The sequence below is a fragment of the Rhinolophus sinicus genome, linkage group LG17 (genome assembly GCF_036562045.2).
Source record: "Rhinolophus sinicus isolate RSC01 linkage group LG17, ASM3656204v1, whole genome shotgun sequence".
In the NCBI taxonomy this organism is placed as follows: domain Eukaryota; kingdom Metazoa; phylum Chordata; class Mammalia; order Chiroptera; family Rhinolophidae; genus Rhinolophus; species Rhinolophus sinicus.
Window position 1 is genome coordinate 6110399 of NC_133766.1, and position 26256 is coordinate 6136654.

The window sequence follows — 26256 nt, forward strand, 5'->3', positions numbered from 1 at the left end:
CACTGAGTTTATTACTTAGAAAACAGGATGGCCAAACCTACTGCCATCACATAACAAGGGCCCCTTTTCTCCAGCTTCTAGTGACACTTTCCTCTCTTTCCTATAAATTCCCACTAACAGCCCCCTAGAAGCCCTTCAAGATTCTGCTAAGTATCTACTTCAGGCCCTGCAGGCTTTCACTAATACTCCCCTTTAGGCCCCTCTGGCTCCTTCCCACAGCCCAGACCTAAAAAGGCAATGCCACATATTTGGGGGTTTGTTATGTCAATTTCTCACTTCCAGGTTCCAAAATTTGCATGTTATAGATGCTGTGTAACAAACAGACACAACACTTTGCAGCTTAAAACAACAATCCTTTATTTAGCTGAAACCTGCACCTTTGCAGGGATCCACAGAGGCTCATCTCTGGCCGATACAGCATCAGCTGCAGGGGCTCGACTAGAGCATCCACTTCCAAGATGGCTCATTCATATGCTGTCAAGTTGGGGGTGACTGCTGGGGGCGGCTCAGCCAGGGCTGTGGGCTGCGACATCTGTCTCTGTCCATATGGGTCTCTCCACAGGTTGGTTTCCAAGAGCGAGCATCTCAAGAGAGTTAGGCAGAAACTGCACCATGCTTATGATCTTGTGTGATCTATGGAAATCACACAGCTTCCTTCCTCTTCAGTCACAGGCCTGCCCAGATTCAAGAGAGGACAAAGACCCACCTCTCTATGTGAGGAATGTCATGACCACATTGTAAGAAGAGCGTGTGGGATGACAGATGTGGCCATCTTGGAAAATACAATCTATCACGTGTTAGATCAAACCCTGGGATGAACTGTCAGCCCTTTGCAATTTGGTGCTGCATGTTAACCCAAACAGCAGTCTGCCTGCTTTGGCTTAGTCCAGAGCAGTAGGTCTCAAAGTCTGCACCACAGGCCAGCTGTGATTCTTGATAAAAGTTCCATCACACATGACAAAATGAGAAATATTAAAGTCTATAAGAAAACTTAATTTATTCAACTTAAAGGGCGGAGTCTTACTGAGATATTTTTCCTTCTTTTCTGGGATTAAAATATCTTTTCTTTTATTAAATGATAGTAATAGCAGATAGTTTTCTTAATGATGTCATGTCAATCTCCTCCCTTTATGTTTTTACACGTTTCCAATCAATGACATACGAAAGTCTAAGAAATCATTGTCTAGAAGCTATAACACTGAACCTAGCTTTTGCTTGACCACCTCTCACATAATATCATTTAATTTATTAGTATGCACTTCGAAATAATAATTACTCTGTGGGTGTTCAAAACATGTCATGCAACTACCTGTGTAACAGCTCAAATTCAAAACATAAGGGCATTTCAATATTTCTATAATTCAATGCAACAAAAGGTCAGAAGAAGTAGCATATCTCTCAAAACATACTAACGTTATAGATCTATAGATATAAATGGATATTCGGATCCTCACATCAGTGGAATCTTTGAAGTGAGACAGGAATCCCTTGGGAATCTCCAAGTTTACATGCTTAAGAAGAAACATGGCATTCAAGATGAAGGTCAGTGAAGAAACTAGACAGACATCATGATTCTGGGTATGTGCATGGCGTGTTTGCTGGAGGAGTGGGAGTGGAATGGGGCCCTGGCACAAACAAGACGTAGAGAGAGAATTCAGGAGGTATTTTTATAATGGTGAATATACTCCATCAATGAATAAAGATCAGTGAGTTTTGTGACTAAGGTAGCACCAAAAGAGAATCCATCCAGTTATTATTTCCTAACTCACTCTCTTACGAGCTCTTTGGGTACGAAGGAAAACATGACAAAGCCCCTACCCCCCAAAAGCTCACAATTCACATGGGGAGGCAAGCATGTCTCCCCATGAACAAGCAAGTAGAAGACAGTTTGAGGCTATTAGCACTATGGGTGCCCAAAGAAAGAGGGATTCGTTCTTCCTAACATTAGGGACAGAGAAGGTCAGGGGTAGAGAATTATAGATTGCTTTGCCAAGGGTCAAGATGGACTTTTTCCCCGAGCTTCACTGAGGTATAACTGACATATAAAACTGTAAGATAGGATTGACTTTTGAGAAGTTCCCATAGCTGGAGGCAAGATGAAGAGGACCTGGCGTCTTAGTCCGTTCGGGCTGCGGTAACAAAAATACCATAAACCAGGTAGGTACCTTATGAACAACAGAAATGTATTTCTGACAGTTCTGGAGGCTGGCAAGTCCAAGATGAAGTTGCCAGCAGACTCGGTGTCTGGTGGGAGCCCCTTCCTAGACGGCTGTCTTTTCGCTGTAACCTTACATGGCGCAAGGGGCAAAGCAGCTGTCGAGGGCCTCTTTGGAAAGGGCCTAATCCCATTCGTGAAGACTCTAACTTCATGACCTAATCACCTCCCAGAAGCCCCACAATGGACATTAGGTTTCAACAAGGGAACTGCGGAGGATGTGTGGGGGGGGAGGGATACAAACATACTGAGACCACAGCAGCGGGTAAAAGTCAGAAAGAGTAGTTTGTAAGAAAGTAGAGGACCTATAATGACATAAAAGTGCCAATACAAGGAGTTTCAAGAAGACAGCATTAGCAAATAAATCAAAAGTTACAAAAAGTCTGAGGATAGTGAGTGAACGATGCACAGAGGAAGCAGGTTTATTTCATACCAGGGGTCTCCAGAAGTGCCTCGGTCTTATCCAGGACTCTTGGACGTGAGACAGGAACCCTTCCCTAATCACCAAGACCAAATGCCTGGAAAGTAGGGTCATAGTCAAGATAAGGCTCAGAAAACGTAGAATTTGAGTAGAAACAACAAAAACGTCACCTGACCTTTTCCCAAATGACTACAGTGCTTAAAGAGAACAGACTTCTCACAATACACAGTGTGAAGAGAACGGAGCAAACAGGTCTTCTTTGTTCTATTCCATAAACACCCACTGGAACTACCAGAGAGGGGAGTGGCGTGAGTGCCCTGTTCTTTTACTAAAGGCAACTGAAACTGCACTGCCCATACGTAAAGATCTCAAAACTTTAAAATTTGTGAGACAAATTTAAAATAGTATCATCTCAAAACCGTGGCTGAGAAAACGTCAGCTGACAAGAAATTACTGAATTGCTTATTTCTTTTCCTTCCTCTCTACAATGAAAAACTAGCTTTTAGGGTGGGATAAAGAAGAAAAAGTATAAGAAAAATGAGTAAATATGTTTTTTAAAAACATTGTCTTTCTATAAAGTTTTTCCAGTAAGTATAATAGATCAGGGGTATTTAGCTAAAGTGAAAAAAAAAAAAGACATTTCAAATCACTAAATATGAAACCAACAATGATATTTAAAACCTAAGAAATATAAAATAGAACAGAAGTGACAATGGCGTAGAGTCCAGTTATAATATCTGTATCACCAAACCTACAGAAGACAGGAAATCTAAATATGAAACTAAACAGATTTGTGTTTACTCATTTAAAGAGAGACCTAGGTTAAAGACAAATACATAAGAAGGTTTACTTAAGAGACTATATTGCACCTTACAGGTAAATTTAATTTGGACATGAAAAGTAAGAGCAAAGGGCCCGGCTCCAAACTCCTCTGAATATTTCCTTGCTCCAGAATACCATCCCGTAACTCTCCTTTGGAGAGAGGGGGAACAAGTCTTTCCTCTGGAAATTGCCAATGTCTTTTTATTATATATACAAAATTCTTCAAATGAATGGAAATTTCCTGTTTCAATCACACAGAAAGATTATTAGATTCTGAGCGATTCATCCCCAAGTGCTCTGTGGAAGGAGCATGAGGAGGTCACATGGGCCTGTGCCTGGGGGAGCAGAGGGAGAGCCCCTAACCTGCTGAAGAGGGATAAACAAAACATGGGTGACTTAATTTCGTATTTCAACGTTTTTATGAAACTCCACATCTCTTTTCTCAACTTCCATTGTCATGAATAGGTTTGCCTTTACAAATTCTAGAAGAAAATGTGGACTTTATAAAATATACATTTAGTAGGATGATCTTGGCCTCTCTTCTGACCATGGCTTATACAGTTTTGGCATTTTTCACTTGACCTGAAAGGAAGCAGATTTTTCAAATTACGTTTAATTGGATTGTAACATAAAACCAACACAAAGCCAGTTTGTAAAACAGTTATGAAATAAATCAGTATGTCCCAGCCTGAAACCAGTCATTAATTAAAACTTGGTGTTGGTATATCAATCAATTCAAGTACTCACATTCTCCCCGCACAGGTTTTTTAAAAATATTTAAAGCTGTGAGGTCACATTTCCCCCAAAATCAGTCTTACTGTTCCTAATTCTGCAACTAGATAGAGTAACTTTTTAATAAATTGCTTAACCTCTCTTACCTTCACTTTCCTCTTTGTAAAATGAAGGGGACATTTCGGACGTTCCATTAAGATGTAACACTTTCATAATATGAAGGTGTAAGTTACTGGGGTGCTTGGAGGACATATAGGGGACTTGGGGAGAGAGGTAATTCTTCCTCAGATGTGAGGAAGGGTGGGGTGGGTTGTTGGGCCAGGCTGTCGGTAGAGGTGGGGCAGGGGGAGAAGGTGGGAATTGAGCTGTATAACCAATAATTCAGGTCTTAATCATCTCACTCCCTGACTATCCGGGTCTCACTCCCTCTAGTCTCTTCTCCCTCCAACCCGTTTTACAAGGGAAGCCAGATTATTGCCCCCTACTTAATCCCTCTTCTCTCCTACCCCAACGCCTTTAATGGCAGCCCACCAGCCTGATAACGAAGCCCAAACTTTCTAAGCTTACAATTCAGTACTTTTCACGAAATGATCACAAGTTAACTTTCTAACTTATTATTACTGTGCCTTAGTAATAATAAGACTCAATGACAATCAGCCAGAGGGATACTGACCACTGCCCTGTTCCCGCATTTGAACTTCTCTGAACATACACAGCACGTAGTCTGTCTTTCCTAGTGCGCTTGCTCGGGAGAGGCTCCTTAAAGCCAACCACAGTGTAAAGCGTCTGTCTCCCTGCAGGAGATCTAGGAGAGCGCTGTGTGTGTGTGTGTGTGCGTGTGTGTGTGTGTGTGTGTGTGTACACGTGTGCTCAGTAGATGCTGAGTATACATGGAAGGGATAATGAACCACACAACCTAGACTGATTCAAGTGTCTTAACCTTAAAAAAAACCACAGCTCCTTTTGATAAACAGAACAACCTTAGGTTCTGGATATTCACATTCAAAGGAATGAAGCTGAACCCCTATCTCACGTCATATACAAAAATAACTCAAAATGGATCATAGAACTAAATGTAAGAGGTAAATCTATGAAACTCTTTACAGAAAAACATAAATCTTTGTGACCTTGGACTCGGCAGCGTTTCTTAGCTACGACAATGAAAGCACAAGCAACAGAAGGAAAAATAGACAGATTGGACTTCATCAAACTTAAAGCCTTTTGTGCTTCCAAGGACATAATTAAGGAAATGAAAAGACAATCCATAGAATGAGGAAAAATATTTGCAAAGCATATATCTGATAACGGACTTGTCTCCAAAATACATAAAGAACTCTTAACAACTCAACAATAAAAAGATAATCCAATTTAAAAAGGCGCAAAGGATTCAAATAGACATTTCTCCAAAGAAAATACACAAATGACCAGTAAGCACACGCAAGACGCCTAAACATCATTAGTAATGAAGGAAATGGAAATAAGTTAAAATGACATTAAGATACCACTTCACACCCTAGGATGGCTAAAATTATTTTTTAGAAAACAAAAACAAATACTGATAATGTGGAGAAACTTGAACCCTCATATATACTGCTTGTAGAAAATAAAACATTGGAAACAGTTTGGCAGTTCCCCAAAAGGTTAACAAAGAGGTACCATGACCCAGCAATTTCATTCCTAAGTATGTACCTAAGAGGAAAGAAAACATGTGGTGACACAAAAATTTATTCACAAGAGTTTATTTATAATAGTCATTATTTATAATAGTCAAAAGAGCGGAAACTCAAAGGTCCATCAACTCATGAATGGATAAATCTGAGTCCATACGATGGGATATTATTCACCCATAAAAAGGAATACTGATACATGTTACAACATGGATGAACTCGGAAAACATTATGCGGAGTGAAAGGAGCCAGACACAAAATGCCACAGATTATATGATTCTATTTATGAAACGTCCGGAAGAAGCAAACACATACAGATGGAAAGTAGATTAGTGGTTACCAGGGGCTTATGGGAGAGAGGAATGGGTATGGGATTTCTTTTTGGGGTTGATCAAATGCTCTAAAATTAGATAGTGGTGATGATTATACAACTCTGTGAAGATACTGAAAATCACTGTATTATACATTGTTAAATGGGAAATTTTATGGTATGAGAATTATATCTCAATAAAGCTGGTAATTTTTTAAATCTCAGGTATGACTGCCTCCAAGATTCGAATATTGCACCACCACCCCCATTCACAGGACAGTATTTCCACAATAGGGTTTTCAAATTATAGTTATAATACTAAAAATGCTCTTTTAAATTTACTTTTCAATTACTGTTGACATACAATATTAGTTTCAGGCACACAACATAGTGATTAGACATTTATATACCTTATATGATCCCCTGATAAGTCTAGTACCCATCTGACACCATACACAGTTGTTACAATATTATTGACTATATTCCCTATCCTGTATTTTGCTTCCCCGTGATTATTTTTAGAACTCAAATTCTGTTACTCTGTCTCCTAAGAGGTCATGCCTTCCTAGTTGAAAATCACTGGTCAAAATCAAAAGCATAGTAAATTATATAAAATTAAATGATCAATGATGGTAATAACATTAAGTTTAGTAGTAGACATTCTCTATAGAAATAATTCAGTTATTATTTTAAGTTATTAACATTAAAACTATTAATGAAACTAGGGCGTTATATCACAGATTAGTGCCTGTAAAAAGGTTAATGGCTACTTAATGAAGATTGTTAAAATCAAAGTATCTCAGAAATAACAACACTGAACCTAATTTTCATCTTTTCTGACATTCAAAACACTTTTTATGCAAAACTTACGTGGTGTGGTCATTTTTATGAAGATAGGAGTCACGATATCTTCCAATTGTTGTTTCTGCTCAAAAAGCTCATTAATAGGAGCTTCCAAATGGGTTTCTAACCACTCACTTTTTATACGGCATGCACCAAGGATGGTATTCTAGAGACAGAAACAGACAATTTACTTGCCACTTATTAATGGAAAACTAAAATTCCATAGTATCTCTAACCCAGCTTTGTCCCTCAGAACTCTCTGTGATGATGGAATGTTCTATGCCTGCAGTGTCCAGTACAGCCACCATCAGACATACACATGGCCACTGAGTACTAAAAAAGTGGCTAGTGAGGAACTGAGTTTTTCATTTTATTTCATTTTAATGAGTTCAAATTTAAGTAGCGACGAATGGCCAGCAGCCACTGTATTGGCCAGTATAGCTCTCACATCAGTGAAATGGGAGTATAAGGAAACTCACAATGTAGAGCCATGAAGCCTTGGGCCAGTCCACACCCTGTCCCTAATTCTTTATTTTCATGGAACCCAGTGATAAAGAGAAGTGTTTGCGGGTTGGGAGTCAGTGGAAGGTGTGGGCCGCACGCGCCTCAGCAGACATGGTGGATATTATACTCCTCAGATGGCTCACAGAGGAGGAAGTGAGGAAAATTCAGGAAGGGCCCCACCTCCCTGAAAACCTCCCTTTTGCAAAACCATCTCTGTGTACATGTGCAGCAAACTGCTAGGGTTTGATTTAAGAGGTATACGGTTTTATGGTTTGTAATAATAAAGAGAAATGAGTAAATGTAAGTCCTCTCCATATTATTAAATAAGCAGCAGCATAGGCAGAAGTATGTAGCATGAAGTGGATTAGGAAAGATGTCCATAATATATTATAAAAGGAAAAAGAGCAAATTAAAGAATAATATGTATAGCATGATCCCATTTTTACAAACACAAAATCTCTTATAAAACTATATGTGTGCATACATATGTGTATATAATTGAAGGGAAAGTACAGTGAAATTAATTCAAAAGTGTTAGAACCACAGGGTGGTTAAGACTGGAAATGGAAAAGAAAAACTATTAAGTTTGCTTCAGACATTTCAATTTTATTCTAAGTATTACTATATGTGCCTAATATTTGCTAGTTCAAATAACCAAATATTTAAAAATAGAAATTAAAAAGGCCTTTATAGTAACTAGTTTGACAAAGTACTGTTCGTTTGTTGTGCCAGGATAATTTTGTTTTGCAGATCTAATAGCTCCAATAGCTAGTCAAACAGAATTTTGCCTATATTGTTTGTTTCATAGGAGATTTTGTAAAGTGTTTCAGAAACCACAGGTGAAATATGTAACTTACCATGTTCCCAGACTTGGTGATGCCTATGCTTTTGGCTAATTCTCTTTCATCAGAAAGTCACAGAACATCCTGCACAGAGATGCAGGAAATAATTTAAAACCCACCCACATTCCTGATACCTTGCATATCTCCCTTCTGCGTGTCTGCACAGCCAAAGCCAGTCCACACATAATACTTAGTATACAGTAAATGTGGCACGCTGGCTTTAAATGAACTATCTTTATACCTGGGTATCTTTTTTTACCATTGTGTAAAATCTGATACATTACAGAATATGTAATGTATATGTACATATACACGAAGATATATGATGTATACGCGTACCTAAATTTTGAAGCAAAATAATGAGCAAGCATCGGTGAGCCCTCTAATTTCTTCTGTGTCCCTCCCCTTCCCATCCCCCTGCCCACCTCCAAGAGTTAGTCACAATCTGTATGCATACCTTTGCCTTCCTTTTAAAAATTGTGTTACCCCATATGTAGGCATCCCTAAATAATACAGTTTGATTTTGCTTGTTTTTGACCTTTATAAAAATCTATGTAGTTTTGGCAATTTTTTTTTTCACTCAACACTACATTTCTAAGATTCATTCGTGTCGGGTGAGATACTTAGGACATCTCTATGTCACTCTTTAATATTATTTAATTTAATTTTTATTAGTCTATCTCTTACCAGTAGTTTATTAAGAAAGAAATGAAGGAGGAAAGAAGGGAGGGAGGGACGGACAGATGGACGGAGAAGAGAGCAATAAGGACCACCACTATCTCTAAAGCATTAGCGTAGAAATTAAAGCTATGAGGAAAAAACCTCAAAAGACCTCAGAATAAGCAGTAATCACAATGCAGTACCTTGTCTTCTTTACCGAGTCTCCCTTGTCCCTTTTCTGTCTCTGTTACAGTTGCAGAGACCTTTGCAATGTATTTTTTCAGAGCCAGCCTTGCATCTGAAAGAATAAGACAGTAAAAGACACAATAATATGACAAAGACCAAAAAAAAGAAATATGCTCAACTGTTTCAAATGTGCTATTTTATATTATAAAAAGACTGTATGTAGGAGATTTTGTATGGTTGTTTTCATTGAATTTGAAGAAAGATTAACACTCAACCAACACAGCACTTTGGGGCACTCACTATGTTCCTAGAATTTTTGAAGAACAAATAAATATAAGATGTGACACCTGATCCCAAAGAGACCATATTCTATTAAAATATCTACTGTGGAGAAAGGAACAAAAAAGACATTTCCAATACACAAACTGTCGCTTGCTTTACTCTTCTTGATCCTTCAAAATAAATCTAAAAAGTGCTTTCCTTTTAAAAAAAAAGTGTTTAAAGTAATCCCATTTACCATAGCACCCGTAGTAATATCACAACATTTGCAAGATCCATTTAGATAAAATTGTAACACTTTGAGAGAAATAAAACTCGATAAATTGGATGGCTTATCACTTTCCTAGATGGAACAACTGAATATTATAAATTGTCGATTAGCCCCACATTAACTGAACAGTGATGTATTTGTTTCCCGTGGCTGCTAGAACAAATTGTCACAAATTCAGTGCCTTAACACAACACATGTTTATCCTCTTAGAGTCTAGAGGCCAGAAGTCTGACATCAGCTCTGCTAAGAAGTCAATGTGCTGGCAGGGCTGACTCCTTCCGTGGGCTCTGAGGGGAGAATCCATTTTCTTGCCTTTTTCAGCCTCTCGCGGCCGTCTGTACTCCTTGGCTCTCCCTCCACCTTTAGCACACATCACTCCAATCTCTACTTCTATCAGGTCACCTTCTCCTCTTCTGTGTCCTCCTCTCACTTACAATAAGGACACTTGTGATTATATTTAGGTCCCACCTGGGCAATTCAGAATAATCCCTGGTCTCAAGATCCTTAATTTAAGGCTATGCAGAGTCCCTTTTGCCATCTGAGGTAACATTCAGAAGTTCCAGGGATAGGACCTAAATATCATTGGTGGCCCTTTTTCAGCCTACCACATTCTGCTCTCTGGCCTTCCAAAATTCACAGCTATCCAACATACAAAATACACTTACCCCATCCCAACATCCCAAAGTTTCAACCCATGACATCAGTCTGTGTCCTGATGCTCATCTAAAACAGCATCCGCTCAAGAGTCTCCAATCTCATCATCTAAATCATCTCAGCAAGATATGGGTGAGACCTTCCATCCTGGGGTAAAATTCCTCTCCCACCTATAGACCTGTGACACTAGAAAACAGGTTCTCTACTCCCAAACTACAGTGGTGCACAGGTACAGAGTAACATTAGTAGATACTGCCCATCAAAAGGGGAGAAAATGGAAGGAAAAACAGAGTCACCCATCCCAAGCGATTCTGAAATCCCACGGGGCAAATTCCATCAGGTGTCAAGGCCTGGGAATAAGCCCTTGTGGTGAGGCTCCATCCCCTTGGTCTGCGGCTCCAGCCCGAGTCGTCCTTCCTTTTTCACGAAAGGTAGCCCATTTCTTGCAGCTCAATCATTTTATCAGTCATTTCCTGCCTGGAGAGTTTTGGGAGTCTGGCAGCCTTTTTTCACGTTGTCCTCTCTCTGTCCCTCTATCCAAACTGGCAATGTTCCCACTAGTGTGACATCCTCAAATAAACCTTGTGAGTCTCTCTGCATGTCACGAAGATTCATTCATTAGACAAGAGGCTTCTCCACGGGTCCCCTCTTGGACAGTGTCATTCTGTCCCTGACTTCCACTGGGATGGCAGTGGGGACCCATGAGTCACAGGCCTCATCTCTTCAGCACTGGCAAAGCACTGCCCAGCCCCAGCCATGCTAGGCTTTCCCTTCAGCGCTCTGGTTCCCGGCAGCGAATCTCTGAATTTTAGCACTTTCGCAATCTGGACGGGCTGACAAGTTCCCAAAGCATCAAGTCCTGTTTCCCCGGTGCATCATGGGTTCTTCCCTCAAGTCACCTTTCTCCTCTGACATTTCACTATAAGCAACAGGAAGAAATCAAGCCATGCCTTCAACACTTTGCCTGCAAATCTCTTCAGCTAAATGTCCAAGTTCATCACGTACAAGGTCTGTGCTCCTTATGATGGCAGGACACAATTCAGCTGTTTTCTGCCACCAGGGGACAGTTTCCAATACCAGGTTCCTCATTTCCCTCTGAGCCCTCGCCAGCAGCACCTTGAATGGCCTTATTTCCAACAACAGTCTGCTCACGGCCATCTAGGGTTTTTCCAACATGCCCCTCAAAATTCTCCCAGGTACCCACCACCCAATTCCAGAGTCGCTTCCACATATTTAGGCATCTGTGCTAGCCGTTCCACACTTCCAGGTACCAGCATCTGTATTAGTTTCCCACGGCTGCTGTAACAAATTGCCACAAACTGGATGGCTTAAAACAGCACTAATTTATTCTTTCACAGTTCTGGAGGCCAGAAGTCCGCAATCAGTGTCACTGGACTAACATCAAGGCATTGGCAGGGCTGACTCCTTCTGGAAGCTCTAAGGAAAAAACCCATCCCTTAGCGCCTAGCGATTGTTTATAGTCCTCAACTTGTGGCCCCTTCCAAACCTTCGAAGTGCATCACCCCACCCTCTGCTTCCAGCATCACACCAGCTTCTCTTCTGTATCAAACAGCCCTCTTCTTTCCTCTTATAAGGACACTTGTGACTGTATTTAGGGCCCACCTGGATAATCCAGGATAATCTCCCAATGTCAAGATCCTTAACCAAATCATATCTGCAAAGCTTCTTCTGCCCTATAATAGTCACGGGTTCCAGCGACCGTTACCCGGGTATCTTTGGGGGCCATTGTCCAGCCTACCATCACCAGTAGACGCAATCTTGTAAAATTCCAAACAGAAAATTTTGAGAGGCTTAATGAAATCACTCTAAAGCTCAGCTGTATCACCTATAGTACCTAACAATCTCTCTAAGCGTCGTCTGCATATCGGTAAAGTAGACATAATACAAGTACCTTCCAGAGTCAAATTCGGACCCACATCTGGAATAGTATTAATGTGTATGGACCAGCTAACCAGTCTTCTTGCTTCCAGCCCTTCACAGCTTCAAACCCATCATTTACGTGGCGAACGGAATGAATGACCTAAACTGGAATCCAAGGTTTAGGTTTTGGCTCCACTAGTTGGATGACGTGGAGTCAGTGGTTTCCACAAATTTCAACAGAGGATGAAGTTTAGGGGAAGAATTAGTTGGACGAGGGAACTAAGGGACTTGCCATGAAACTGCATTTGTGTAACAAGCACACTGATTTTATTGAGAGCACACATGTATTTGGGGCGGCTTGGTAGAGACAGGCGATTACTGCAAACATCCTCTAAATGCCCCCATACCTGTCTCGGTCCATTCAGGCCACCATAGCAAAACACCACAGACTGGCCAGCTTAAAGCTATAGAAACGTAGTTTTCACATTTCGGGGGGCTGGGTAATCCAAGATCACGGCACCGACTTGGTTGCAAGTCTGGTGAGAGCCCTCTTCCTCCATGGCCAGGACCTTCTACTGTGTCCTCACATGGTGGAAGGGGCTGGGGAGCTCTGCGGGGAATTTTTGATAAGAACACTAATCCCATTCCTGAGGGCTCCATCCTCATGTCCTGTGCAGCTCTCAGCACCATCATACTGGGCATGAGGATTCCAACATGTGACTTCGGGGAGGACACAAACATTGAGATGACAACAATACGTTAACCTTCTAACCTCAGTTTCCCCATCTATAAAATGTAAGTAATAGAGAACAGCGCTCACAGGGTTGTCACAAGGATGGAACAAAATGCAGTACAATGCATGCAAATATCTTGGCACAGTGCCTGGTACGCAGTAATGCACTCAATACGCTGATGTCATGCTTCTCCTCAAAATTATAAATGACACCCTATGGATTATAGACTAAAATACAGGGACCTCCACAATCAATGTAGCTACAAGCTACCTTTCCAGCTTTATTCCTTCCAATGCTCATCCCGAAAGCCTATCCATTATTTACTTCCTATTACTGTCCCCAGATGTCAACATGGCCCACTCCTTCAGTTCCTTGGGTCTCTGCTCAAGCACCATCGTATCAGAGAGGGCTTTCCTGACTGCCCTCTGTAAAAGAACACACACACTCACTCATTCACTTGCTGGCAACTTCATAACCCCCGTACCACTCTATTTTTCTCTACAGCATTCCATAGATACAGATTTAGGTAGATGTTATTTTCTATGTCTCCCTACTAGAAAGTAAACTCCATGCACAGAAAGATTGTTTGTGCCTAGTTGTATATGCATTGATCCTAGAACACAGGAGATACTCAATAAACATCTGTCATATGAATGTTGACACAAACTGTCTTTGCTTATTAAGTTTCCTCAACCTCAGATGCCCTACTCGCATCGCCGCCCACCAAACTTCTACTCATTTCTCATAGCTTACTTAAACACACTTCTATGAAACTCCTTATTTCCCCCGGTAGAGCTCGTTGCTCTAGCAACTGTTACATGACTATAATTAGCTCTCATTTTTGTCTGCAGTATCTTGGAACTTTTATTATCTTTTTTTTTTTTTTTTTTTGCTTCTACCTCTAGATTGTTAAGATCCTCAAAGGCAGGGTCTCTGTCTCATTTTTTTATCACGTACCATGCCACGCTATCTTACCATCTCATCTTTTTTCTCACACACCATGCCACATTGCCCACCTCTCACCCACTACCTAATAGCACCACATTGCCACCAAAGGGACACAAGTTAAAAGGGGGAGGCACCCAGTAGTTGCTTAACTATTTGAAGGGAAGGACCACTCAGAGTGAAAAAATAGAAGCAGAATGTAGGTTGTGTGAAATGGTCTAGCAAGAGGTATTTTTTAAGCAGATGTAAAACTGCCACACTTCAAAAGGGTTGGAAGAGATATAGGTAAGTTGTTTCCATGAAATTCCATTAATAGGACTACAGTTTGAATTTATTAGCTAGCAAAATATTAGTAAAGTCTTCATTTTTCATTAAATGGGAGATGTTCAAACCATTCTGGCAAAAAGCAAGAAAACAAAACGTATCCCTGAGAAACCCAAGTGACTGCTAGGTAACACCTGTTAGTTCCAGTGTGGTTCTTTATGACATCACTGAGTCTATCCTTGAGTCACTAGGACTATGTGACAATGATTGTCAGTATATGTTTCTCAAAATAGGAAGATTATCTTAAATGTCTCAATCGGAGCACCACCCTCACTAATACCGAGGGCACTTCTGCTGTCTCTGACCATGTTTTCGGCTATAGATTTGTTTTGTCCCAATTGAGAAAGAAAGATGTCCATTCAAGGAATAGCTCTGATTTTTCCTCTGCTGTTTCTCTGCTTCTTAAGGGAGAGCTTCTGCATTTGCGATGGAACTATCTGGACAAAGGTTGGATGGGAGATTTTTCCAGAAGAAATGCATTATCTGAAAGTTAAGCCTTCTCCATCTCACTGTCTACCTTACCCTATGAACAAACTGTGCTGCGATTTTGCTAATATGGATATATTTCAGGATTGCTTACATCTCATGTATATTTTAGCACAAGCTCTCTTTTTAATCCTGTCTGTTTTATCTGTGCATTATCTCTTGGTGAAATGGAAGAAACACAAGAAAAAGGTGAATTAGTGATGCAAGCAGCAATAGTTATAGAATATCAGAGTTTAAAACACAAGATTATCAGCTTCTATGAGGGAAAGTACCACGTCTTATTTCTCTTTGTAACCCCCTTTCCCCCCTCCCCCCACCCGGCACCTGCCATTCACCCCCACTAAGTATCTAGCGGTGTCTTGTAGATACTCGGTGCCCGAAAATATGTACTGAGGTAGAAAGTCCTTAAAATAATCCAGTCGAATCCCTCTGTTTCAAGGCACAACACATATCAGGAAAGTAGTGAGCTCTAATGAGTAGAATGTATAGGAATTGCAGGTACGTCTGGGTGCTGAGATGAGTCATCTGACCTTCCTCAGCTGCCTCATCCACAAAATAAAGGGTCTGCAACAAGAGATCTGTTAGATCTCTTCCAGATCTATCTAAGAAGACTACGTATATAAAAATTGGCATGTATTCTTTTAAACGGACTGTACACTAATTTCTGGTGTTCGCAGAACTTGCGGGCAAATGGCACTCTTAAACTAATTTCCCACTTTGCCAAGGGAACCGTATTCTGAGGCAATCGTCAAAGCTCAATGACCTTCACGACAATTAGATAGTTATAAAATGACTCTGATTTGATTGCGTTATCCCTTGAGGCGGTCTAGCAAAGGGAAATATTTTGATAATATTCAAATAATTTCTCCCAGTAGAATGTGCTAACCACAAAAAGCACTTTTTAAATGTGTGCTGATGGTGGTGACTATAATCTTATATGGGGGCATATACAAAAGAGTATGTCTTCTCCACTTGTACCTTTCTTCTATAGTAACCTTTCCTTTGTACAAATAAGTAACGTGTGGTGTTTGGAGTTTAAGTGCATACATCCAGAAAAAAAATTTAATTTGAACTGCAGTAAAAAAAAACAAAAAAACACACGATAATATCATTTTTCTCCTTTTAGCTGAAAGACAAAGTCTCCTTAGATACATTTGGTAATGACCTACAAAGCCAGTCCCTCTGTGACATTGACCAAATACTCTGCAAACTGGTTGCCACAACTTCGATGATGACCGAGTACCTGAATCAGGTATCCCATCATCATTTGGCAAAGAAAGTCAAACACCGAAAACCAAAGAAGAAGAAGTGTGAAGGAGAAGTGGCCAGAGGATACTAAACAGACCCGTGTACAAATGTAGCCCTGTCCAATGTGGAGAGTACCCAAGAAATCCATTGAGAACTCAGGTGAGGATAAAAATGGTTCTTTGCGAGCCTTTGTAATTTCTTGTCACCGTTACTGAAACTTTCCAAAGAAGTCTGGGTTGAAAAGTGATCTCTACTCAGCTTAAACAGTCATCCACGCTTAGTAAAGTCCTGGGGAAAAGATGGTACACTGTCACTGCTTCAGGTTTAAGTATTTTATTCTTTTTAGTATATTAGGCTACTAATTATCAACTGATTGGTAGAATAGAGTCTTTAGTGTTTTAATAAATCCCTGATTTAAATATTTGTGACTTTTCTTACATTCCTGAACAAATTTTATGGCCACAAGGAAACTTAATTTCCCATCTCATGTTGTTAAAATAGTATGAAAGTATTAAGGAACAGATTAATTTTTTAAATATAATGGTTTCCATGTTCAGTTTGGTAAATGATGAACTAAATATCAACATTTTTAAAATGTCCAACTTTTGTTGATAAGATGCCTCAATTTTTAAGAAGTATTTCAGAATTTTGTTGCTCAGCCACCTCAATTTTTCAGAAGTCTGGTTACCACACTTACCAACAAAAACTGGGAGGAGACTGATCTGAGACTAGGACAGAGTTCATTAAAAACATGCTAAAATCCCAGAAAAATATGCCAGATCTGTAACATATTGTTAAAAAAAAAAAAAAAAAAAACAACTTTTAAAAAACAATCCTTGAAACAGAAATGGGCAACTCTACAGTTTTACAAGTAATAGAAAAGAACAGTGCCTGCGCTGGGTGACTGCGGACTATGAAAAGTTTATGATTCCACTTGCCACCTTCTCCTCCTTACCTCTACTCCTTAGCACAACCCTACCCATATTTCCATTATTGTTTGTTCCATCCCTTCAGAGTTCTGAACTGCCAAATAATTCCCTTGAAGAGAACACTGATATATTTTTCTTTTAATGAAGGACTCTCGAACACTTAAAAAGTCTCCAAACCTCAAAACATTTACCTCTAATGGCATTTTCAGCAGAATGGAGGGGATTCTGGGGTAGGGAGTCCTCAACCCCTCTCCAGGTGCCTCCTGCTCTAATTACTAGAACAAGAAATGGGAAGTAGTTTGTATTCTTGGTAAGTCTGAACTACAATGTTAAATTTCATGTTGAGTAGTTGGTTTCAGACTACATTGCAGAGCTACGTTACCATGAAGCTCCAATCTCTACAAGTGTACAGCTGATCTGGAAACAGAATACTAGTTTATAGTATTATCGTCTTCTTTCGTCTTATCACTGGGACATGTTAGGTATAATTCCCCCAAGAATGTAAAGACTGAACTAAAACATGGATTTTAGGGAGAAGGACACCAATGAAACTCCACACCCAGAGCCCCAGCCTGTTTCTTTCCAGAAAAATTTGTCCCTGAATTGTGTTTTTTAAGTACTGGGGGGTTATTCTTTAAAAATGGATTATAAATTATATAATGTGAATTTCACCTACAATAACTATTCATTGTGGGATCAATTCAATTCTTTGCTATTTGTTTTCTTTTTACTTACAGATCTAATCATAAAAATTGAAGGTACGGACAGAACTATTGCCCCTAGAAAACATTTAGTGCAAGAGGACAATGACCTATAAAATAATCCACAAAGTATAATTCACCTTCTCCTTCCCAAATGTGCTTCCTCCCCTCAGCTTCCTTATTTCTATTAACTGTCCTGGTCCCCTGCTCATTTGACTGATAAGCAAGCTCCTTATTGCTACCAGGTGACTCTTCCTATCACTTTCATCCTCTTCCCTTCTTCATAAGTTTTCAGTGGCTCCAGTGCTTTGTATCATTTTATTTAATTCTCACAACAACCTGCAAGTGGAAGGACTTATTATTGGCCCCTTTTTCTGGAAAATGAAACTGAGGTATAAAGAATGTAAGTATGTTGTCCTTGGTCACTTAGGTTTCAAGCGGAAACACCAGTATTTCAAGTCAAATAATGTACTTACTAACATTTACTATTCTGCCTGCGCTGTAGCCTACCTGTGCAAACTGACTTGAGTTCCAGGAAGGCAACCTCGTCACTCACCTCCATCCCTCGACGTGCCACTTTCCTTCCCAGCTCTTTTAAGATTTTGCTCACACCCTTTTCCCTTCAATTGTGTATTCAAATCCCATCTCTTCTAGGAGGCCCAGTTCAGCTCCTGCAAGCTCTGACCACTCCATAGCACATATCCCCATTCTGCTGATTTATCCTTACTCCATCTTTCTCTTGTTATTTAACTGTAGGATGTGTCTACAGCTTATCATCCCCCACCTACCAAATGCCCAGAGGGCAGGGGCAACCAATTGTACCTACAACAATGTTGTGCTCAGTGGGCATTTAAAAAATGCCTGAAAACACAAATGCAAATAACTGCAGGAGCGAATGCCAGGAACTTCGTTAAGTACGAATTTTTCACCCACTGTTGGTACGCATACACAGGTATATCTCCCTAAAATCGCTCAGCTATATTCTACAGGCCTATGGAAATGACTTACGCAGAACGTTAGTAAAACTCAAAAGAACGCATAGTGTTTTTGACCTTTGATTGAAGCATCACATAACACAGGAAAGTGCACAGGTGGTCAGTCAGCTCCCCCCACCCTGCAAGCCTCCTTACCTGCCCAGTCCAGGAATTCAACACACGCGGTCTGGGAATACCGAGCGGCAACGTCTCGAGCACGTTCTTCCCGGAAGTTCAGAGCTTCCATGTCAACGTCCAAGTCCACCAGTGCTTTCAACGTTCCCAGACGCCCCCAGGCTGCAGCACAGTGCAAGAGCGTGTAACCTGACCGACAAGGGGAAGACGCTCAGGTGCGAGGGATGCCGCCCAGCCAGGCTCATCACTGCAGTAATATCACTAAGCACTGACTGTTGACCAACCTACGCTGTGCTGAGTACTAGGAGATATTTACACTTATCTTATTTAATCCTCATAACACCCTCTAAGGAAAATACAATTATTAGCCCCATTTTGCAGGTGAAGAAGCAGAGACACAAAATGATTCGGTAACTTGCCCAAGTCACACAGCAAATGCCCTTAACTATACCATGCTGTACCGTATCATCATGTATACACACATTCATTCGCATATATGTGTGCGTGCATATATGATATCTGCAAAACATACAACAGGCACATCAACTCTATCTGACTTTGAAGACAGCACATAACATCTTCGCACTGTCCTAAGTAATAGTGAAGAGAGAAAAGACAAAATACCTCTGGCAGTTTTTTCATTCAGATTCACACCATATTTTGCCAAAGCTCTGATCACATCACTTTGCCCGGCCATGCAAGCTGCATACAACAAATTTCTCCCAATGACGTCTTCTTCCAAGAGGAGCTGCATGGCCTGGTCATGATGAGGGTTCTCAGGATCCTCAAAAATCTTCTGTAAACCTTCCACATGCCCCGTGAGAGCAGGTTGCAACAGGGGATTAATGGTGTCTGCTTTCTCCTCTTTCTGCTCCTCTTTCTCTTCAGCTCCTTCTTCAGCTTCTTCTTTTTGCTGTGAGAAAAATAATGATTTTTCTGAACTTTCTGACTTTGGGGGTCCTTCTGACTCCATTTACTCCAAAACTACCTGAGACAAAAAAAAAAAAAAAAAAGGAATAGAAATATACTCAGACAAATCGGTATTTATTGATTTATTCGGTTAGTCCACTGACAATATAGATGGGATGAAAATATTTAACTGGCTGAATAATTATGAAATAAGGTATTTATCCATTCAATTAACAACGTTTATGGTGTACCTACCGTAAGTCAATACACTGCCTGAATACATACGAAAATGCTGAATACGTGATATGAATGGTAAATTCAATACAAAAAAGAGTAGCGATCAAGATGGGCTAGATTCATTGGGAAAAGAGTGAAAGAGAATGATAGAGACTCGCCTGCCTAAACATGGGTCCATACTGCAAAGAAGTGAGAAATACAGTTGGATCATTGGAGCCAGTTATTAAGACCTTAAAACATTAGGCACTGAAGTTTAAAAAGAACTCAGTGCCTCAGTAATGCTTACTGAAAGCTTACTAATGTACTCAATGCTGTGTAGACATTATATAAACTACAAAGAATGCCATTTATTTCCTGCCCTCAACAACTTACTTTTTCGGGGGAGAAAAGGTGACATGTGCAAAATAAGTGTAATAAAAGGTCACAGATGGAAAGTATCGTAAGAGATGAAGTGCTATGCAAGTTTAGAAGGGACAAGATTAATTCCAGATAGAATTAAAATCCAGATGGAATATTAAATTGGGAACGCTTCAGAGAAGAGTGGCACAGTTCCCTCCTATATCTATAAGAATGTTTGTAGCATTGGTGTTCACACAGCAAAAATCCTAGGTGGGGAAAAAGAAAAAAAATGCCCACAAACAGGAGCATACACTGTGGCATATTTACACAAATCGTATAGAGGAGATAAAGTGAGTAAATTACAGTCGTATACCAAGTGGCAAGCAGCTCTGACATGGCTCCCTCACCCTGCAACCTGGTATTCACACCTCTGTCTTGGTGTAATTCTCTCCCCATGAACACGGGCTAGACATAGTGACTTTCTCCTAATGTGATGGGCTGTCACTTCTGTAATTCAGTTATAACAGATTGTGACTTTCGTCTTGTTGGTATTCTCTCCCTGGCTCTTCTCACATTCTATGATGGAGGGGTCCACCTTTCAAGAAACAGAGGGCAACCTCTGGCCAACAGCCAGTAAGGAACTGAGGCCCTCAGTCCAATAGGTCATGAGGAACTTAAATTCACCAACCACCGCTGAGTGACCTGAGAAGTGGGTCTCCCCAGCTGAACCTTGAGATGACTGTGGCCTCACACACACCTTGACTGTAGCCTCATGAGAGACCCTGAAGTAAAAGATCCAGCTAAGCTGTGCCCTGATTCCTGACCCAGAGGAACTAAGACATAATGAATGTGTGCTATTTTAAGCTACTGAGTTTGTGGGTAATTTGTTACACGGCAATAAATAAGGCACACAACAATATGAATGAATCTCAACAATACAATATTAACTAAAAAAGTAAATCCAAAAGAATATATACATATCATATGTAGTATATTTTTGTGACGTTCGAAGCCATTAAAATTAAAATAGACTTTTTAGGAATACAAATTCAATGACACTATTCTAAAATGAAGCAGAAGAAAAGCAAGATTGAACATAAGATTCAGGATAGTGGGGCTGGAAAGATGCAGGAAATAAGATAAAGGGCATCATATATTTAGCAAAGAATGTCATTTAAGCTGGGCCATAAAGAGTGGGCAAGATTTGGTCATTCAGAAGTCAAAAGGAAAAGAAATCTAGTTAGAAAGAATAACGTCTCTTGTTACTATAGCTCTACATTAATCTCTACCGTCACTAAATGTGTGTAATACTTATACACGTAAGTTGTTGAAGTTAAGAATTCTTTGATTGCAAGTAATACAAAAATAGTAAGATTGACTTTTTAAAGCAGATTATTTTCACAACATAACAAGAAATTTAAAGGTGGAGATGATTCAGCAGCTCAAAAATATACTCATATATCCAAGCTCTTCCTATCTTTGTATTCCATCATAATGGAAAGACTTCCATTATCATGGTGGTTGCTTTACTGTAACAAGATGGCCATCATAATTCCTGTTACTGCGTCTGCATTTGTGGAGATCAGAGGAAAAAAGAATGATTTCCCTGCCTCTATAACAAAAGCAAGCAATGTAGAAGGGGTAGGAATGCAAGGGGAGCTAATCAACCATAAGATTGGATCCAAATCTTATCTTTGAGATTGTTTCCTTCAATTCCTTTATTTTACAGAATACTGCAGAAAGGAAACTTGGAATCCTTTTGAGTGCCTGGAGTCCAACTCTCCATCCTCCCAACACACACACACACACACACACACACACTTCCTTAAAGAATCCCAATCTCTGTTTTAGAGAATTTTTCTAATGAAGATAAAGCTGACTTCCCACTGCAGAAGTCAAAGAGACAAGAGCCTCCTTCTCTCCATCTCAGCACACATGTGGAGGCAGACACATAAATTAGGCTCAGCCAGTCAGCTGTTCAATCCCAGAATCTTGACTCTTGTGTTGCTGTTGTTAATTATTGCATTTTTTAAATTACTATGTAACACTGTATTAGTTTCAAATGTACAACATAATGATTTGGACATATTGCAAAAGGAGACAATTACCGATTGAGATCAACTCTAAAACCAATCGAACATTTCCATTATTTTTTCCTAAAATCAATGAATGCTCATGAAAGAAACTAGATCACAGACAAAAATAAATTACATTCTTTGCCCATAAAAGTTATAACATGAATCAAAATTGCAACCCCACTACATATAACCAAAGTTCATAGAGTAAGAGTGGACGGAGGCAGAGGGAGGGCTGGAACTATGAAGAATGGCCTACTGGGCTGTGAGTCAGAAGACCCATGGTTTCCTTCTGATTCTGGTTATTATGTGAATTTTCTGAACTCTCCTTATTTGTGAAATGAGAATAGCACCTGCTCTGCCTTACTAAATTAGCGTGGGAAAATGAGCCTATTAACTTTTCCTTTTAACTACTATAAAGTGAACTCTTTGGAGGCAGCTAAGGCACTAAGAACAGAAAATCAGACAGGTCCCCACCCCAATGGCCGTTAAGAGTCCGGTGGGGGAGACACCAGTAAATCATCAGTGACAGCGTGAGATATAGGATATAAGGGAGATCAGCAAAGGGCGCTTTGAGAGCAAAGGAGAGAAAAGTGGGGAGGTCCCCACTTTTCCCAGTAGAGCCTTCCCAGCAGAGGTGACACTTCAGTATTGAAGAGTAGAGGCCTTAAAAGAACGGGGGAAAAGACAATCCAGGTAGGAGGAGCATAAACAAAGGGCAAGGAAGCAGACGAGGCAGCATGAGGCTGTGGCAGAGGAATTGCTGTTGGGGGTCTAATTTTTAAGCCAAGTTTTAAAAATGCAGCCCCTTGAGGATTTCAAGTCCCAGCGCAAGAACAAGTTTCCCAAGGGCTGCCCTGGGCACCAGGATTAAACAAAAAGAAGGCCTGAGAAAGAGGATACTGAGTGGCAGCCCTGCCTTGCGACCCATGAGGTCTGGCGGAGGGGGTACCGGCCACTTCTGGGCAGCGGAGTTTGCCTTTGGACCTGAATCCCGCAGGGACCTCCCGGGATTCCCCGTCTCCCCCAACCCCGCCCCCCCCCCCCCAGCCCAAGGCTGCCCGCGAGACAGGTCCCGCTACCCAAAGCTCAGGGCGCAGGCAAACACTCCTCCCCTCCAGCACCCGCCTGGGAGAAGCCCATTCCTCCCACTGCCACCACGGCCCTCGGCGCGGGTAACCTGCACTCACCGCTCTCCTGGCCCCTGGGCTTCCGCGGTTACCATGGTGACGGCGCACCCGGCGCGCCGTAGCACCACCCCAGCGCCGCGGTTCCGGCTGCGCGCGCAGGTAAAAGTTGCAAGGTGTGGGAAGAGGGAGGGGCCTGATGGAGACGATGGTTCAAGTAGCAGTGGCTCAAAGCGTTGTGTTCGGAGGGTGGACAGCGGGTTTTTTCTTTATTTTGTAAGTTTTATGTAATGTGGTCTGTATTTATTTTACATTTTAAAAAATAAAATTTAAAAATAAGAAGTGCGCTTTGATTGCCGGCCTGTCCTAGTATTATCTTTGGCCTTTAAATGGAAGAATTTTCCAGAAAGATGAAGATGCATTCTAAAAACTATGAAAGATCGTAATTATAAGGCGCAGCTCACTTAATTTTTTAAGTATTGTAGGTCTTTCTCTTATGGTTTATGGTCATTGACACCAACAAGAAGCGTTTCCTGAGACCTCACAAAAAATATTCACATAGAGCAGAGTGAAGACAGGGACGTTTTTCTACTGAAGACAAAAGGGTGAAAGAAAACATTCATTTCTTTACTATTTCTACAAGAAAATCATTAGGGAGGATATAATATTTTAGAGAAGCTCAGAACATTTGAGCTGAAGAGCTCAGAACATTTGAGCTGAAGGTTGAGTAGCTTGGTTTGAAAATGAACATTTTGATACGTTCTTTTTTTCACAAGGATTATGCAGCTGTAAAAAAAAAAAATGAGGACGGTCTCTAAATACTTAATGTCTCCATTGCAATCCATGAGCCCAGTTCTGTATAGGAGTCTCCTACCATCAATCTAGTTTGTGGAGGAGAGCCATTACTGAACTCACTAGTGATTCTGGGTACCCCTCTCACCAGCACCTGCCTTATTACTTTGTTAAATGATGTATCCTCTGGTCCCTCCCAAGGAATGTAATTGCCTGGTGGGTTTTCCAGGCTTACACAGTATATTCACTCTAGCTTGCTCACGTTTTTGAACCGTTTAATCCCTAGTTCCACTGCCTTCCTCGTCAATCCTGGCATCTTGACCTCATTTAGTATGGGCCATTCCTCTCCATGCTTATGAAGCCATTTTTTTTCAGCATGTTTGCACCATCTCCTGAGATCCTTGTGAAGTTGTTAAATCCTGTATCCCAGGAGAGAGCTTCCAAATTAATTAAGTCTCCCTTACTTAACTTTGTATTCTGTCTCCGTTGATCCAGCACTCTAAGAATTCAGTCCCATGTGTACTCAGCAAGATGTCCCCATCCCATATGTGAAAGTCCCACTCTTTCCCAACTAGCACCCTGTCCTTGGCATAGCAGACATGCCGATATTGAGTTTACTCTTCTTTGAGGTTCTCCTACTCATGATTAAGTCTTGGACCTGCTCCTCAGATTTTCCTGCTCTCCAGTGGCAGAAGATGTATTCATTACCTAGGCAATCTTTGATGTTGATGCTTAGTTTTTAATAGCCAATTTATCACTGTATTTCATCAGATAGCATCAAATGAGCTTAGCCACAGCCCACCCATATTTCTTCTAAATATCTCTAACGCCTAATATATTGCACCTACTAGAGTGTTTCCTTCCACCAGAATATACAGTTTGCTAATAGTTTCAACAGTGGCACTACATTGTGTCAGGGACTACCTGTACTCCCTCTTGCATCAGTGATGACATCCTCTTTTCTAGCCTGGCAGCAGGTGGTCCACACCAAAAATCCCATCTAAGTGACTGCTTCTTGAACCACTCCTGTCATTCCTGGACTCCCCAGGAAGCATATTCTGAGATAGAGTTTAGCAGGCAGGAAATTTATTAAGGGATGCTCTTGAGATCAACATCTGGAAAGAAAGGTAAGGAAACAAAGCAGAGGGGAAAGTTGGGCTACAACGTAATCTCAACAAAAGCCTATACAGACCCTCTGGGCAGCTCTGAAGTTTGGATGGCCCTTCAGAACTGTCCCAATATGGGGCAAGGAAACCATCATCAGTGAGTCACTGGTTGCAAGGAACCCCAGGAAAGGAGTGAGGCTGTGGGCAGGCAACTTCTTCCACAAAGGTGCTTCCCAGAAGGCTGCCAGATAAGATCTCTCAGTCAACAGCACTTCTAGTGGCTGAGGGATTATGTCCTTCATTCTTTACGGATGTCTAGGTGATGTACCATGTTTCCCCGAAAATAAGACCTAGCCGGACCATCAGCTCTAATGCATCTTTTGGAGCAAAAATTAATATAATACCCGGTCTTATTTTAATATAAGACCAGGTATAATATAATATAATACCGGGTCTTATATATGACCGGGTCTTATATTAATTTTTGCTCCAAAAGATGCATTAGAGCTGATGGTCCGGCTAGGTCATATTTTCAGGGAAACAGGGTAATAGGTACATGTGGACCCCATGTATGCATGCATCATTCATTCAATCCACAATTAGGGACAAGACTGTGCCAACAGGAGACTCACCTGCTACAAATAACCCAAAATTCCTAGCTTTCCGTGACTACTCCCATCTTTCTGTTGCCTTCTCCTGTGGGAAAAAAAAAAAAGAGGAAAGGAGGAGGCTTCAGCATTCAAATACTGCCATTCAGCGATGAACTCGCAAAGTGGTCACCCTTTGGGAACACAAGAAAGAAGACGCGCGGTGCTTGCGGTTAGCTGAGTCCCCAGCAAAGACAGCTGCTACTTCCTGAGCCGCCCCGGAACCTCTTGGCGGAGTAAGTGTGTTCCTGGGGAGAACGA

The 26256-nt window shown here is 40.9% G+C and overlaps 2 protein-coding genes across 3 annotated transcripts; one reads left to right on the top strand and one right to left on the bottom strand.

Annotated features, from left to right (window-relative positions):
* Positions 1 to 340: 340 nt before the first annotated feature.
* On the bottom strand, positions 341 to 26201 carry ANKRD45 (ankyrin repeat domain 45). Of its 2 annotated transcripts, none has more exons than XM_074322149.1 (6): positions 25981 to 26201; positions 19388 to 19751; positions 18785 to 18952; positions 9220 to 9314; positions 7038 to 7176; positions 341 to 4040 (listed from the first exon to the last, which is right to left on the bottom strand). In XM_074322149.1, the coding sequence occupies exons 2-6, from the start codon at positions 19734 to 19736 to the stop codon at positions 4012 to 4014; spliced, it is 780 nt and encodes a 259-aa protein (XP_074178250.1). In that variant the 5' UTR covers positions 19737 to 19751; positions 25981 to 26201; the 3' UTR covers positions 341 to 4011. The 2 variants fall into 2 exon arrangements, with proteins under 2 accessions (XP_074178250.1, XP_019579649.2); XM_019724090.2 differs by lacking the exon at positions 25981 to 26201 and adding an exon at positions 23514 to 23615.
* Positions 13968 to 16313, top strand: TEX50 (testis expressed 50). The gene is made up of 2 exons (XM_019726185.2): positions 13968 to 14965; positions 15903 to 16313. Exons 1-2 carry the CDS (start codon positions 14642 to 14644, stop codon positions 16113 to 16115), a joined length of 537 nt encoding a protein of 178 aa, XP_019581744.1. The 5' UTR covers positions 13968 to 14641; the 3' UTR covers positions 16116 to 16313.
* Positions 26202 to 26256: the final 55 nt, after the last annotated feature.

Coding starts and splice junctions, on each gene's coding strand:
- TEX50 (XM_019726185.2), top strand. CDS start 14,642: ATGTCCATTCAAGGAATAGCTCTGATTTTTCCTCTGCTGTTTCTCTGC. Junction 14,966..15,902: donor GGAAGAAACACAAGAAAAAG/GTGAATTAGTGA, acceptor TTCTCCTTTTAG/CTGAAAGACAAAGTCTCCTT.
- ANKRD45 (XM_074322149.1), bottom strand. CDS start 19,736: ATGGAGTCAGAAGGACCCCCAAAGTCAGAAAGTTCAGAAAAATCATTA. Junction 7,177..9,219: donor GACTCGGTAAAGAAGACAAG/GTACTGCATTGT, acceptor TTCTGTCTCTAG/AATACCATCCTTGGTGCATG. Junction 4,041..7,037: donor CATAAAAATGACCACACCAC/GTAAGTTTTGCA, acceptor GCTTCCTTTCAG/GTCAAGTGAAAAATGCCAAA.